At 37.6% G+C, this 13,125-nt stretch overlaps 1 protein-coding gene across 3 annotated transcripts in view; it reads left to right on the top strand.

The window, feature by feature from the left end:
* The window catches only part of POLK (DNA polymerase kappa), a 79,511-nt gene that overhangs the window by 49,330 nt on the left and 17,056 nt on the right, over positions 1-13,125 (top strand). For all 3 annotated transcript variants that reach the window (XM_007114892.4, XM_028492984.2, XM_028492982.2), the window contains 2 exons: positions 6,466-6,597; positions 9,705-9,858. In XM_007114892.4, the coding sequence (XP_007114954.1) occupies positions 6,466-6,597; positions 9,705-9,858 (286 nt within the window). The remainder of the gene's footprint in view (positions 1-6,465; positions 6,598-9,704; positions 9,859-13,125) is intronic.

Raw genomic sequence — 13,125 nt, forward strand, 5'->3', positions numbered from 1 at the left:
CTGTCTAGTTTTCCCAGCACCACTTATTGAAGAGACTGTCTTTTCTCCATTGTATATCCTTGCCTCCTTTGTCATAGATTAGTTGACCATAGGTGTGTGGATTTATCTCTGGGCTTTTTATCCTGTTCCATTGATCTATATTTCTGTTTTTGTGCCAGTACCGTATTTTCTTGATTACTGTAGCTTTGTACTATAGTCTGAAGTCAGGGAGTCTGATTCCTCCAGCTCTGTTTTTTTTTCTCAAGATTCCTTTGGCTATTCGGGGTTTTTTTGTGTCTCCATACAAATTTTAGGATTTTTGTTCTACTTCTGTAAAAAATGCCGTTGGTAATTTGATAGGGATTGCCTTGAATCTTCTATGTTGCTTTGGGTAGTATAGTCATTTTCACAATATTGATTCTTCCAGTCCACAAACATGCTATATCTCTCGATCTGTTTGTGTCATCTTTGATTTCTTTGATCAGTGACTTATAGTTTTCTGAGTACAGGTCTTTTACCTCCTTCGGTCGGTTTATTCCTAGGTATTTTATCCTTTCTGTTGCAGTGGTGAATGGGATTGTTTCCTTAATTTCTCTTTCTGATCTTTCATTGTTAGTGTATAGGAATGCAAAAGATTTCTGTGCATTAATTTTGTATCCTGCAACTTTACCAAATTCATTGATTAGCTCTAGTAGTTTTCTGGTGGCATCTTTAGGATTCTCTATGTATAGTATCATGTCATCTGCAAACAGTGACCGTTTTACTTCTTCATTTCCAATTTGTTTTCTTTCTTTCTTTCTTTTTCTTCTCTGATTGCCTTGGCTAGAACTTCCAAAACTATGTTGAATAAGAGTGGTGAGAGTGGACATCCTTGTCCTGTTCCTGATCTTAGAGGAAATGGTTTCAGTTTTTCACCATTGAGAATGATGTTTGCTGTGGTTTGTCATATATGGCTTTTATTATGATGAGGTAGGTTCACTCTATGCCCACTTTCTGGAGAGTTTTTATCCTAAATCTGTGTGGAATTTTGTCAAAAGCTTTTTCTGCATCTATTGAGATGATCATATGGTTTTTATTCTTCAGTTTGTTAATACGGTGTTATCACATTGATTGATTTGCATATATCTCCGCGGCATGTGGGATCTTCCCGGACCAGGGAATGAACCCACATCCCCTGCATTGGCAGGCAGACTCTCAACCACTGCGCTACCAGGGAAGCCCCAGTTTGCTTGTATTTTGTTGAGGATTTTTGCATCTATATTCATGAGTGATATTGGTCTGTAATTTTCCTTTTTTGTAGCATCTTTGTCTGATTTTGGTATCAGGGTGATGGTGGCCTCGTAGAATGAGTTTGGGAGTGTCCCTTCCTCTGCACTTTTTTGGAAGAGTTTGAGAAGGATGGATGTTAGCTCTTCTCTATGTTTGATAGAATTCACCTGTGAAGCCATCTATCTGGTCCTGGACTTTTGTTTGTTGGAAGATTTTTCATCACAGTTTCAATTTCATTACTTGTGATTGGTCTGCTCACAGTTTCTACTTCTTCCTGGTTCAGTCTTGGAAGGTTATACCTTTCTAAGAATTTGTCCATTTCTTCCAGCTTGTCCATTTTATTGGCATAGAATTGCTTGTAGTAGTCTCTTATGATACTTTGTATTTCTGTGGTGTCTGTTGTAACTTCTCCTTTTTCATTTTTAATTTTACTGATTTGAGTCCTCTCCCTCTTTTTCTTGATGAGTCTGGCTAATTGTTTATCAATTTTGTTTATCTTCTCAAAGAACCAGCTTTTAGTTTTATTGATCTTTGATACTGTTTTCTTTGTTTCTATTTCATTTATTTCTGCTCTGATCTTTATGATTTCTTTCCTTCTGCTAACTTTGGGTTTTGTTTGTTCTTTATCTAGTTGCTTTAGGTGTGAGCTTAGGGGTTTTTTTGATATTTTTCTTGTTTCTTGAGGTAGGATTGTATTACTATAAACTTCCCTCTTAGAACTGCTTTTGCTGCATCCCATAGGTTTTGGATCATTGTGTTTTCGTTGTCATTTGTCTCAAGGTATTTTTTGATTTCCTCTTTGATTTCATCAGTGATCTCTTGGTTTAGTAATATACTGTTTAGCCTCCATGTGTTTGTGTTTTTTACGTTTTTTTCCCTGTAATTGATTTCTATTCTCATAGTGTTGTGGTCAAAAAAGATGCTCGTAATGATTTCAATTTTCTTATATTTACTGAGGCTTGATTTGTGACTCAAGATGTGATCTCTCCTGGAGAATGTTCCATGCACACTTGAGAAGAAAGTGTAATCTGCTGTTTTTGGATGGATTGTCTTATAAATATCAATTAAATCTTTCTGGTCTGTTGTGTCATTTAATGCTTGTGTTTCCTTATTAATTTTCTGTTTGGATGATCTGTCCATTGGTGTAAGTGAGGTGTTAAAGTCCCCCACTATTATTGTGTTACTGTGGATTTCCTCTTTTATAGCTGTTAGCCTTTGCCTTATGTATTGAAGTGCTCTTATGTTGGATGCATATATATTTATAACTGTTATGTCTTCTTGGATTGATCCCTTGATCATTATGTAGTGTCCTTCCTTGTCTCTTGTAACGTTCTTTATTTTAAAGCCTATTTTATCTGATATAAGTATTGCTATTTTAGCTTTCATTTGATTTCCATTTGCATGGAATATCTTTTTCATCCCCTCACTTTCAGTCTGTATGTGTCCCTAGGTCTGAAGTGGGCCTGTTGTAGACAGCATTTACATGTGTCTTGTTTTTGTATCCATTCAGCGAACCTGAGTTTTTGGTTGGAGCATTTAATCCATTCACATTTAAGGTATTTATTGATAAGTATGTTTCTATTACCATTTTCTTAATTGTTCTGTGTTTTTTTCTGTAGGTTCTTTTCTTCTCTTGTGTTTCCCACTTAGAGAATTTCCTTTAGCATTTGTTGTAGAACTGGTTTGGTGATGCTGAATTTCTTAGCTTTTGCTTGTCTGTAAAGGTTTTGATTACTCGGTCGAATCTGAATGAGTTCCATGCCGGTTAGAGTAATCTTTGTTGTAGTTTCTTCCTTTTCCTCATTTTAAATATATCGTGCCATTCCCTTCTGGCTTGTAGAGTTTCTGCTGAGAAATCAGCTGTTAACCTTATAGGAGTTCCCTTGTATGTTATTTGGCTTTTTTCTCTTGTTGCTTTTAATAATTTTTCTTTGTCTTTAATTTTTGTCAATTTGATTAATATGTGTCTTGGCATGTTTCTACTTGGGTTTATCCTGCCTGAGACTCTGAGTTTCCTGGATTTGGGTGGCTATTTCCTTTCCCATGTTAGGGAAGTTTTTGACTATAATCTCTTCAAATATTTTCTTGGTTTCTTTCTCTCTCTCTTCTCCTTCTGAGACCCCTGCAATGTGAATGTTTTTGCGTTTAATGTTGTTCCAGAGATCTCTTAGGCTGTCTTCATTTCTTTTCATTCTTTTTTCTTTATTCTGTTCCACGGCAGTGAATTACACCATTCTGTCTTCCAGGTCATTTATCTGTTTTTCTACCTCAGTTATTCTGCTATTGATTCCTTGTAGTGTATTTTTCATTTCAGTTATTGTATTGTTCTGGTACATAGTCCTCTGCCTTTTCATTTTGTCTGTCTTTCTGTGAATGTGGTTTTCTTTCCACAGGCTGCAGGATTGTAGTTCTCTTTGTTTCTGCTGTCTGCCCTCTGGTGGATGAGGCTATCTAAGAGGCTTGTGCAAGCTTCCTGATGGGAGGGACTGGTGGTGGGTAGAGCTGGGTGTTGCTCTGGTGGGCAAAGCTCAGTAAAACTTTCATCTGCTTGTCTGCTAATGGGTGGGGCTGAGTTCCCTCCCTGTTGGTTGTTTGGCCTGAGGCGACCCAGGACTGGAGCCTACAGGCTCTTTGGTGGGGCTAATGGCGGACTCTGGGAGGGCTCATGCCAAGGAGTACTTTCCAGAACTTCTGCTGCCAGTGCCCTTGTCCCCACAGTGAGCCACAGCCACCCCCTGCCTCTGCAGGAGACCCTCCAAGACTAGCAGGTAGGTCTGGTTCAGTTTCCTATGGGGTCACTGCTCTTTCCCCCTGCGTCCTGATGCGCACACTACTTCACGTGTACCCTCCAAGAGCGGAGTCTCTGTTTCCCCTCATCCTGTAGAAGTCCTGCAGTCAAATTCTGATAGCCTTCAGAGTCTGGTTCTCTGGGAATTCCTCCTCCCGTTGCTGGACACCCCCGGTTGGAAAGCCTGATGTGGGCCTCAGAAGGTTCACTCCAGTGGGTGGACTTCTGTGGTATAATTGTTCTCCAGTTTGTGAGTCACCCACCCAGCGGTTATGGGATTTGATTTTATTGTGATTGCGCCCCTCCTACTGTCTCATTGCAGCTTCTCCTTTGTCTTTGGATGTGGGGTACCTTTTTTGGTGAGTTCCAGTGTCTTCCTGTTGATGGTTGTTCAGCAGTTAGTTGTGATTCCGGTGCTCTTGCAATAGGGAGTGAGCGCACGTCCTTCTACTCCACCATCTTGAACCAATCTCTCCAGAAGCTGCAGACATTTTAATGCCTAGGTTTCAGGACTCGCATAATGTCACTCCCTCACATTCTTTTGGTCAAAGCAAGTCACAACCAGGTCTCTTGGTATGAGGAACCAGAACCCACCTTTTGACAGGAGGAACTGTAAAAGGTTGTGGCTGTGATTTATAATCCCCCACAAACCTAAAAGTTAAAGGAAATCATATCTAAAATTGTGTTTGTACTCTACTGTAGATCTAGCTTTTATATCAATTCTATTAGATTTATTTATATTTAAAGCATTGGTTTGTCCTTCAAGTACTGTCTGCACTTTCTAGTCCAGAATATTGACCAAGGATTAGCATAGTTTTGAATACTATCAAGATTTCTTAAACACCATTTTGAAAATCATTAATGGCAAATTTATATTATCATTCTGAAATAATGCTTTCATTTAGTAGATTTTGTTTGCTCTCTTTGAATTTTCAGTTGAGATTCCAAAGATTCCATTTGTGATTAGTTTTTTCTAAATGGTACTATGGCCTGCCACATTAATCTAGATTGTTGTCAGGTATCTTCATCAACAGGATTTAATAAATAATGTTCTTTTTACTCTTGATGACAGAATTTTGGCTCCCTGTCCACCAATGCTGAATAAAAAATACAGAGACAGAGTTTGGAGGAAGTAGAAAAGAGTAGCTTTATTCCTTTTGCCAGGCAAAGGGGGTAACACAGCAGGGTAGCACAAGAGCTGTGCCCCTTCCCTGGGTAATAGGGGAAGTTTGTATAGCCTGGGGCTTGTGGTCTAGGGTAGGTGATTAAGCTCAAAATAATGAAGATCATGGGGCTTCCCTGGTGGCGCAGTGGTTGAGAGTCCGCCTGCCGATGCAGGGGACACGGGTTCGTGCCCTGGTCCGGGAAGATCCCACATGCCGCCGAAAAAAAAAAAAAAAAATAATGAAGATCTTGCATTTCTTTTCTTCTGCAAATTCATGGCCAAAGCTGGCATCGGGAGGCTCAGCAGCTGGGTCTGGTGACAGTGATTATCGGCCCGTGACCTTCTTTCTGAAATGAAGAGTGCTACAAGGGAGTGTAGGGGTAGAAGAAGTGCCAGGTGCAAAGGGTAATTTGTACGGAGTCAGAGAGTAATCAGCTTTGTGAAGGACAAGTCTAGCTACAAGTGTTTGTTAGTAGTAACAGCTAAAGAATAACCAAGGTTGCTTAACTCTTTCAGTCCTGTTTATGTTTTTTCCCCAGCCTATTCATTGTTTCCTTATTTTCCTTGTTTATCAGAAAACAAAAGTCTCAGTTCTATTTTTGCTGCAGCACTCTCATAATTGTTTAGTACCATCTCCTAGTCAAAATGTTTTCACCAAAAAAGATATTCAAGCATTAAGAAATAAAGCTTAATTTTTAAAGTTCTATTAAGCTTTAATCATTTCATGTTTGAGACTTAATTTAACTGACCATATATTAGAACTTTGTTTTGTTTTTTTTCTAGATCGAAAATTTACAAAATTCCAAATCCATACTATTATACTATACCATTACTTTGCATACTATTACTTTTCGTAACTTCTATACTATTTGTACTGTATTGCTTTATAACTATTACTTGACTACTACTATATTATTACTTTAATGTAACATCACCCACTATCATCTAAACTTTTATATATACTATATTACAGGTATGCATTAAAACCAATGAAGTTTAGTTACTGGAAACGTAAGAGAACCTTTTTATTAGCACAGTCTTGCTTATTACCTCACGTCACATTATAAATATGGTACAGCAGTGGGAGAGGGTCATGGTGTTATACCATAACAGGATAAAATCAAAGCTTGATTTGAGACAGTGGCCTATAAAAGAAATGTCCTTGAATTGAAAATGCATATCAGTAATGTTTCTTTTGAAAGCATCGATCAATATGTCCATTTAGGTTTGAATGTATTTCCCCATGTGGTCCATTTTCTTTCAGTCTACTTCGAATTACCACGCAAGGAGATTTGGTGTTCGTGCAGCCATGCCAGGATTCATTGCAAAAAGACTCTGCCCACAACTTATTATAGTGCCCCCAAACTTTGACAAATACCGAGCTGTGAGTAGAGAGGTAAGTCTGATGTCTCACCCCTACTTATAGCCTTCTGCTGATTTCCTATCATCTACAGAGTCAAGTCCAAATACTGTAGCACATCAGAATTTAGCCTTAGCTTATCCCTTTAAGTCTCCCTTCTACCACTTCCTCAGCTTATATGTCAAATACTGAGCTGCATATGTGTCCAGAATACACTCTTCTATTTCCCAGTTCTTTGCTTTTCTGTCTGCATAGAAAACTCTTATCTCCCCAGAAAACTCTGAATTGCCTTAATTATAACCTAAATTAACTTTAGCTATTTTTCTGTTGATGTGCAATGTACATTTTCTTCTAGAATCACCTTATATTTATAATCTACAGAATTAATTCCAAGTCATTAATTCCAAGCTCTTTTCTGAATAAACTTTTTATCAATGTTTTTAAACAGTAACAAAATTAACTTATTTTGATTAGCTGCTCTCCTTGCCCCATAATCTAGGGAAGGTGCTTATGAGCATTTAATATCCAGAAGGCTGTAATCAAAGAAAAAGGGGAATAATCTATTGCTTTGAAAAGGTTCTCTGAAAAATAAAGATTTGATTATTCACTAAAATTGCCTAAACTGTCATATATGACAAACTTCCCTTTTCTGTAATTGTGGTAACAACTGGACTATCATGGCACTGCTAAAACTTCAGTCATAAATTGAAATTTTAGTATACGACCTCAAACATTTTTAGACTACTGTGGCAAAATGCAGTGTGTTAAAGCCTACTGTCTGAATTGAAACACTTAAAAACTTTGGCCTCCCACTTATTACCATTTAGTCTCGTAAATTGTCTTTAGATTCACTCTTCTTATTTGTATTCCACCTCATTTCCCCTAGCAGTGAAACCTCCCCCAAATCAAAATGATACTCCACCCCCAGTTTTTTATAAGTTTTTAAAAATTCTTTCAAAAACAGCCTGTGGAAGCAAGTGCTTTTGTGCCTACATCTGCAGAGGTGGTGGGGAAAGGGAAGCAGGTTCACACAGGTTACTGCTTATCTGTTTTACTGTATTCTTAAGTAGAGATAAAATGCCAACCATAAATATTATAAGCTTTTAATAAGTTTGAAAATCCTTCAAAGACTTTGTAAGAATTTTTTTAACTTCTACTTTAACTAAGTAAAACTTCTGACAGTATGACAATGAGAACTAAATTGTTTTTAGTTCTCTTTAGTTATTTACATAAGATGGAGAAATCTTTCTTCAAATTCAATCAGGATCTAACTAGTTTATTTGCAGATGACAAATGGATTCTTATCTGTAAATAAACTACAGTGCAAATTCACTGATTATAAATGCATTAATATTTATGGCTTGGTTTAAACGTTTAAGAAAAAGCCATTTTTGTTTTATCCAAAAAGAATGGAATAGCTTTGACTGCTCTCCAAGCCTAAGTGCTTGATTTTTACTGGAGTCTGTCTATTTTTGTTCTTAAAGCAGTATCCTATGTAAAGGAAGTTAGTGAGTATTCATTGTCTCCAGAGAGTACTTCTCATTCAGAATAATCTTAGTTGGCTGCCAACTACAGACCTTCCAGAGTTTCATTTTCACTAGAAAGATTCCATTTGAGCACATTGTAGAACTGGTTTCTTCTACAAGAACAAAGCTAATTAAGGTACTCTCTGAGTAAAGCTTGGCCAAGTTTTATGTCACCATTTTCTAAAATTACCTTTGACTCAGCTGTTCATAATTATATTAAGCTAAAATGCTTTCTTTTTATAAAACATCAAAAAAACTTTTCTCATGATATGGCAGACAGCTTTTAAATACTAGGTGAAACATAACATAATTCAGCAAGTATGTTTTTCTAATACACATATTATTTTGGCAACCAGTTCCTCTAACTTCAGCTAATACTTCAGTGGTTAAAAAAATTCATACTTTCATATAATAAAACTATCTTATATAAAAGGCATTTCTGGAATCATGCAGACATTCTGATCTCTTTACATATTTCTTTTATCCCAAGATGCAACTCCAGACTTTTCCCCATCATTTAATATAGACACAGACTTACACTACAGATTTTGTCATCTTTTCCATTCTAAATCCTGATTTTTGTTTTTTGAATGGATACATGCATTAATGTGTGTACTGAGTGGAGTTTTATGGACATATTATAATTAATTGGAGTAGAACTACTTTCTAAAGCAACATAATACCTTCATGTAAGATTATTCCTTTTTAAAATGAACAAAAACGGGCCTTTCTCACCTTCTGAAATGACCCTCACTCTGTCTGTGGAGTGTGTTTCTCCCAAGGCTGCTCTCGCCTTCTGAAATGGCCCTCGCTCTGGCTGTGGAGTGTGTCTCTCTCTAAACAAGTCCACTTTGGGACTTCCCTAGTGGCGCAGTGGTTAAGAATCTGCCTGCCAGTGCAGGGGACATGGGTTCAATCCCTGGTCTGGGAAGATCCCACATGCTGTGGAGCAACTAAGCCCACGAGCCACAACTACTAAGCCCATTTGCCACAGCTACTGAAGCCCGCAAACCTAGAGCCAATGCTCCACAACAAGAGAAGCCACCACAATGAGAAGCCTGCACACCACAACGAAGAGTAGCCCCCGCTCACCACAACTGGAGAAAGCCCGCGCGCAGCAACGAAGACCCAATGCAGCCAAAAATAAATAAATAAATAAATAAACTTTTAAAATAAATAAATAAATCCACTTCTTACCTAAAAAAAAGAAGAACAAAAACGATCGTAAAAGGTAAGGGAGAGCAGGATCCTATTGTTCCCACTTCTGCTTTTGACTTGCCACCTAAAATTATGTTGCTTAACCATTTTTTCAGGGCCTATCAGAATGATGTTGTTGTTTATTTGAATCACTTATTATATATAGATATAGGTGGCTAAATAGAGATTATATCAAATGAAGCTATTTCATGGTCTTCTGCCTTTGTGATCTATTTTAATACAAAAGAGAATTTGGACAAACTTGCCCTAGCAGTAAATTATTTATTCTCTAAATCCATGAGCTATTGATTATAGAATCCTTACTATAGTTGCAAAGTAAGAATATTAATGTTTCTTATCAGCTGTATGTGGCACGTTTTGCTTTGGCAGCAAAATTAAACCATTTTGTTCCTTTTGAAGGTTAAAGAAATACTTGCTGATTATGATCCCAATTTTATGGCCATGAGTCTTGATGAAGCCTACGTGAATATAACAAAGCATTTAGAGGAAAGACAAAATTGGCCTGAAGACAAAAGGAAGTATTTCATCAAAACAGGGAACTCTCTAGAAAATGGTAAGCAATTTATTAGAATGCTCAGACTAAAAAAAAAAAACCAAACAAAAAATCCTTTGAATTAACCAGTTAACTCATTAGGATGCATAGGTGTGGGACTAAATATAGCTTTATTATGAAAAAGTATTAAAAATGAAAAATCAGGGAATTCCCTGGTGGTCCAGTGGTTAGGACTCCATGCTTTCCACTGCAGAGGGCACGGGTTTGATCCCTGGTTGGGGAACTAAGATCCCACAAGCTGCACGGCACAACCAAGTGGGTTTTCTGAGATAAATGTGTGGAATGCCGCTTTTAAACCAAATGAGATTGTTAAATCTCTAGACTTTAAAAGTGTGCAGAGTCCCTAAACAAAGTAATTTCATAGCAGTTTTTTCCGTAAGATATAACTAACCAGGGGTTGGATTGCCTTGAATCTGAGGAGGTTCTTTGTTTATGGTGGCCTTTTTATGTAGCTGTTAATAGAAAATAGATTCTTTTTTTTTTTTTTTTTTTTTTTTGTGGTATGCGGGCCTCCCCCAGCTGTGGCCTCTCCCGTTGCGGGGCACAGGCTCCGGGCGCATCCGGACGCGCAGGCTCAGCGGCCATGGCCCACGGGCCCAGCCGCTCCGCGGCACGTGGGATCCTCCCAGACCGGGGCGCGAACCCGGTTCCCCTGCATCGGCAGGCGGACGCGCAACCACTGCGCCACCAGGGAAGCCCCAAGATTCTTTTTTAATTAGCCTCGAACATATCAAAACATTGGATGGGGTTTTTTTTCTTTATTTCCCAAATTTTCTATAATCTGTTTATACAGTGATTACTGTTCTTAACCTTGCCAAAATTAATGACTCCCCAACTCCCTTCTTGGCCTTAGATCTTATTTGGATTCTTTTTATATATAATGAAACAAGTTTTATGACCCCAAGGTTTTTTTCAAATGAGCCCCTTATTACCTACCCCAAACAATGCCAAAAATCATGCAGATAATACACGTACTGCTTTCAGTCCTCTGTCAGAGGTGTGATTACTTCAAATGCCAGCACTGCCCTGGACCCCTGAGCAAAGTTCACCTGGATGAAAAGGCAGAAATAGAGGGTTTGCTCAAAATCCATAGCCATGTTTCATGTGTACAACTCATTAACTGCTTCAGAGGGGACAGGCAGTGGTGGGGAAGCTCTTTGTAACTTTCCCTGAAGCAAAAATGGTGGATCCTCAGTGCCATAAAATTCTAACTTTACCATTGTTTGGGGCTCACATCTTTGGAGCAAATTTAGTATGGACATCGAATCATAATTTTATTACCTTACTTAGAGTTCTAATGGGGTAGGTCTCTTTCTTTAAGAGAAACATTAAACAATAAAACATAATTTCTGGACACAGAGGCTTGGAGCAAAAGGTTTTCTGCTCTTAGTATAACTTTATTGTTTGAGGAAGTGACACACAAAGTCTAATGTCACTTTGCTTAAAATCTTAACTTTGTTAGTTCCTTACTTTTCACAGGAGAATGGAGGGGAGACATTAAATAGTTATGTCAAAGCGTCCCCTGAGGGTCTCCTATAATAACTACTTTCACAATATGTTATAAAAAAATTATATTGGGACTAAGGTAAATGTTTTCATTCTCTACTAATGTTCTTTTCATTTACTATATGTCCACACTCATTATGAGGATGTGAATTTTTAATATCTGTTGCTTTTAACATATTTATTTATGTACTTTCCTCTTCATGTATTTCATATTCTTAAGCAATTTAAATAGTTTAACTTTTTTTTTTCATATCTAAGTCCCTGTGGGCTGGACTTTCAGGCATGTCTGATTTCACATTATGCCTAGAGAAGCTGTCAACAGAGAGTTGGAGTCATGGCAGGTGGTTGATATATCTTCCTCTAAAGTCCAAGGGATTTTTCTGCTGTTTGCCCCTTTTCTAAAAGGTGCAGTCTGTAAAGAAATAAAATAATAATTATTATTATTTTATGTTTATTCTCTCATAAGTCTAGATGGTGCCAGGCAATGTAAAAAACTAAAATACTGTACTGTATACTTTTTAGCAGTTGCCATCCCAATGGGATCTTAATCCTACTGTTTCAAATTACAAGAAACCTTACTTTTGTATGCTGATTACCTCAGTTATGAGGCTTATAAAGATATTTCTTTCAGAAAGCAAATAAGAAACCACTTCAGCAGTTGATTGCATAGCCAGGCCTCACAGAGAAGTAGACAGATTGAAACGATAACTACACCATTCAGCAGCGGCTCTAAACAATGAACCTGAAAACAGCATGCTTTGCTTTCTACTGTAGTGTCCTACTATCAGTGACTCACCTGAGGGCAGTGTGATAGAAGCATGAGGTACAAAACATGGCATAAGGAACTGCAGAAGGAGGTTGTGAACGTGCCTTACGTGGCCTGCAGGTTTTCCGTAGCTCTTTACCTTGATTTTCACACATCTAGTTGGGAAAAAGAGGGTCCAGGTAAATACCATTTCAGTTGTGCCTTAGTCTTAATCCCCCTGAATTGCTCTGCATTTTAAAACCAGATAATGGAAAATGAAAGGAACTAAAGTACATAAATAACAGCTAGTGTAAGTTTGAAAATAAGGCTTGTTTTGTATATGGCCTGGGAATTCAGATTTGGAAAATATCTGCCTGTAATTTAATTCATATTACATACTTAAAAATTTGAAACTAATTAGGTGTCTGTCATTTTATTTATATTATCTTTATAAAATCTTCTGAAAAGGCCAACTTCATTTTTTAAGTATATGTGTCTTGAAACTAGAAATTTAATTTTTGCATCTGTATTTACCTTAATTTGGAAAACATTTATGTGTAATAAAATTATGAAATGGATGAGAAAGCTCTGTTGTTAATCTTAGTTTTTATAAATTTTACACTTCAACTGATTTCTCCTCCATTAAGCCCGGAAAGTAAAGTCTTCAATGGATTTGTTCATAAGGATATTTTTAGTATCTGTATAGATTTAAGTGTATTTCACAGTTCATTTATGAAAAATGCAACTAAAATGAGATAATAACCAGATTAGTTTTTTTACTTTTTAATATTAACATTAGTTTACTGCCTTTTGATAATAATAAAGGCTTCTCGCTCTTAAACTTGGACCGTGGTTAATCTGATTAGACCTTAAGAATTTATATATTTAGGGCTTCCCTGGTGGCGCAGTGGTTGAGAGTGCGCCTGCCGATGCAGGGGACACGGGTTTGTGCCCCGGTCCGGGAGGATCCCACATGTCGCGGAGCGGCTGGGCCCGTGAGCCATGGCCGCTGAGCC

The sequence above is a fragment of the Physeter macrocephalus genome, chromosome 8 (genome assembly GCF_002837175.3).
Source record: "Physeter macrocephalus isolate SW-GA chromosome 8, ASM283717v5, whole genome shotgun sequence".
In the NCBI taxonomy this organism is placed as follows: domain Eukaryota; kingdom Metazoa; phylum Chordata; class Mammalia; order Artiodactyla; family Physeteridae; genus Physeter; species Physeter macrocephalus.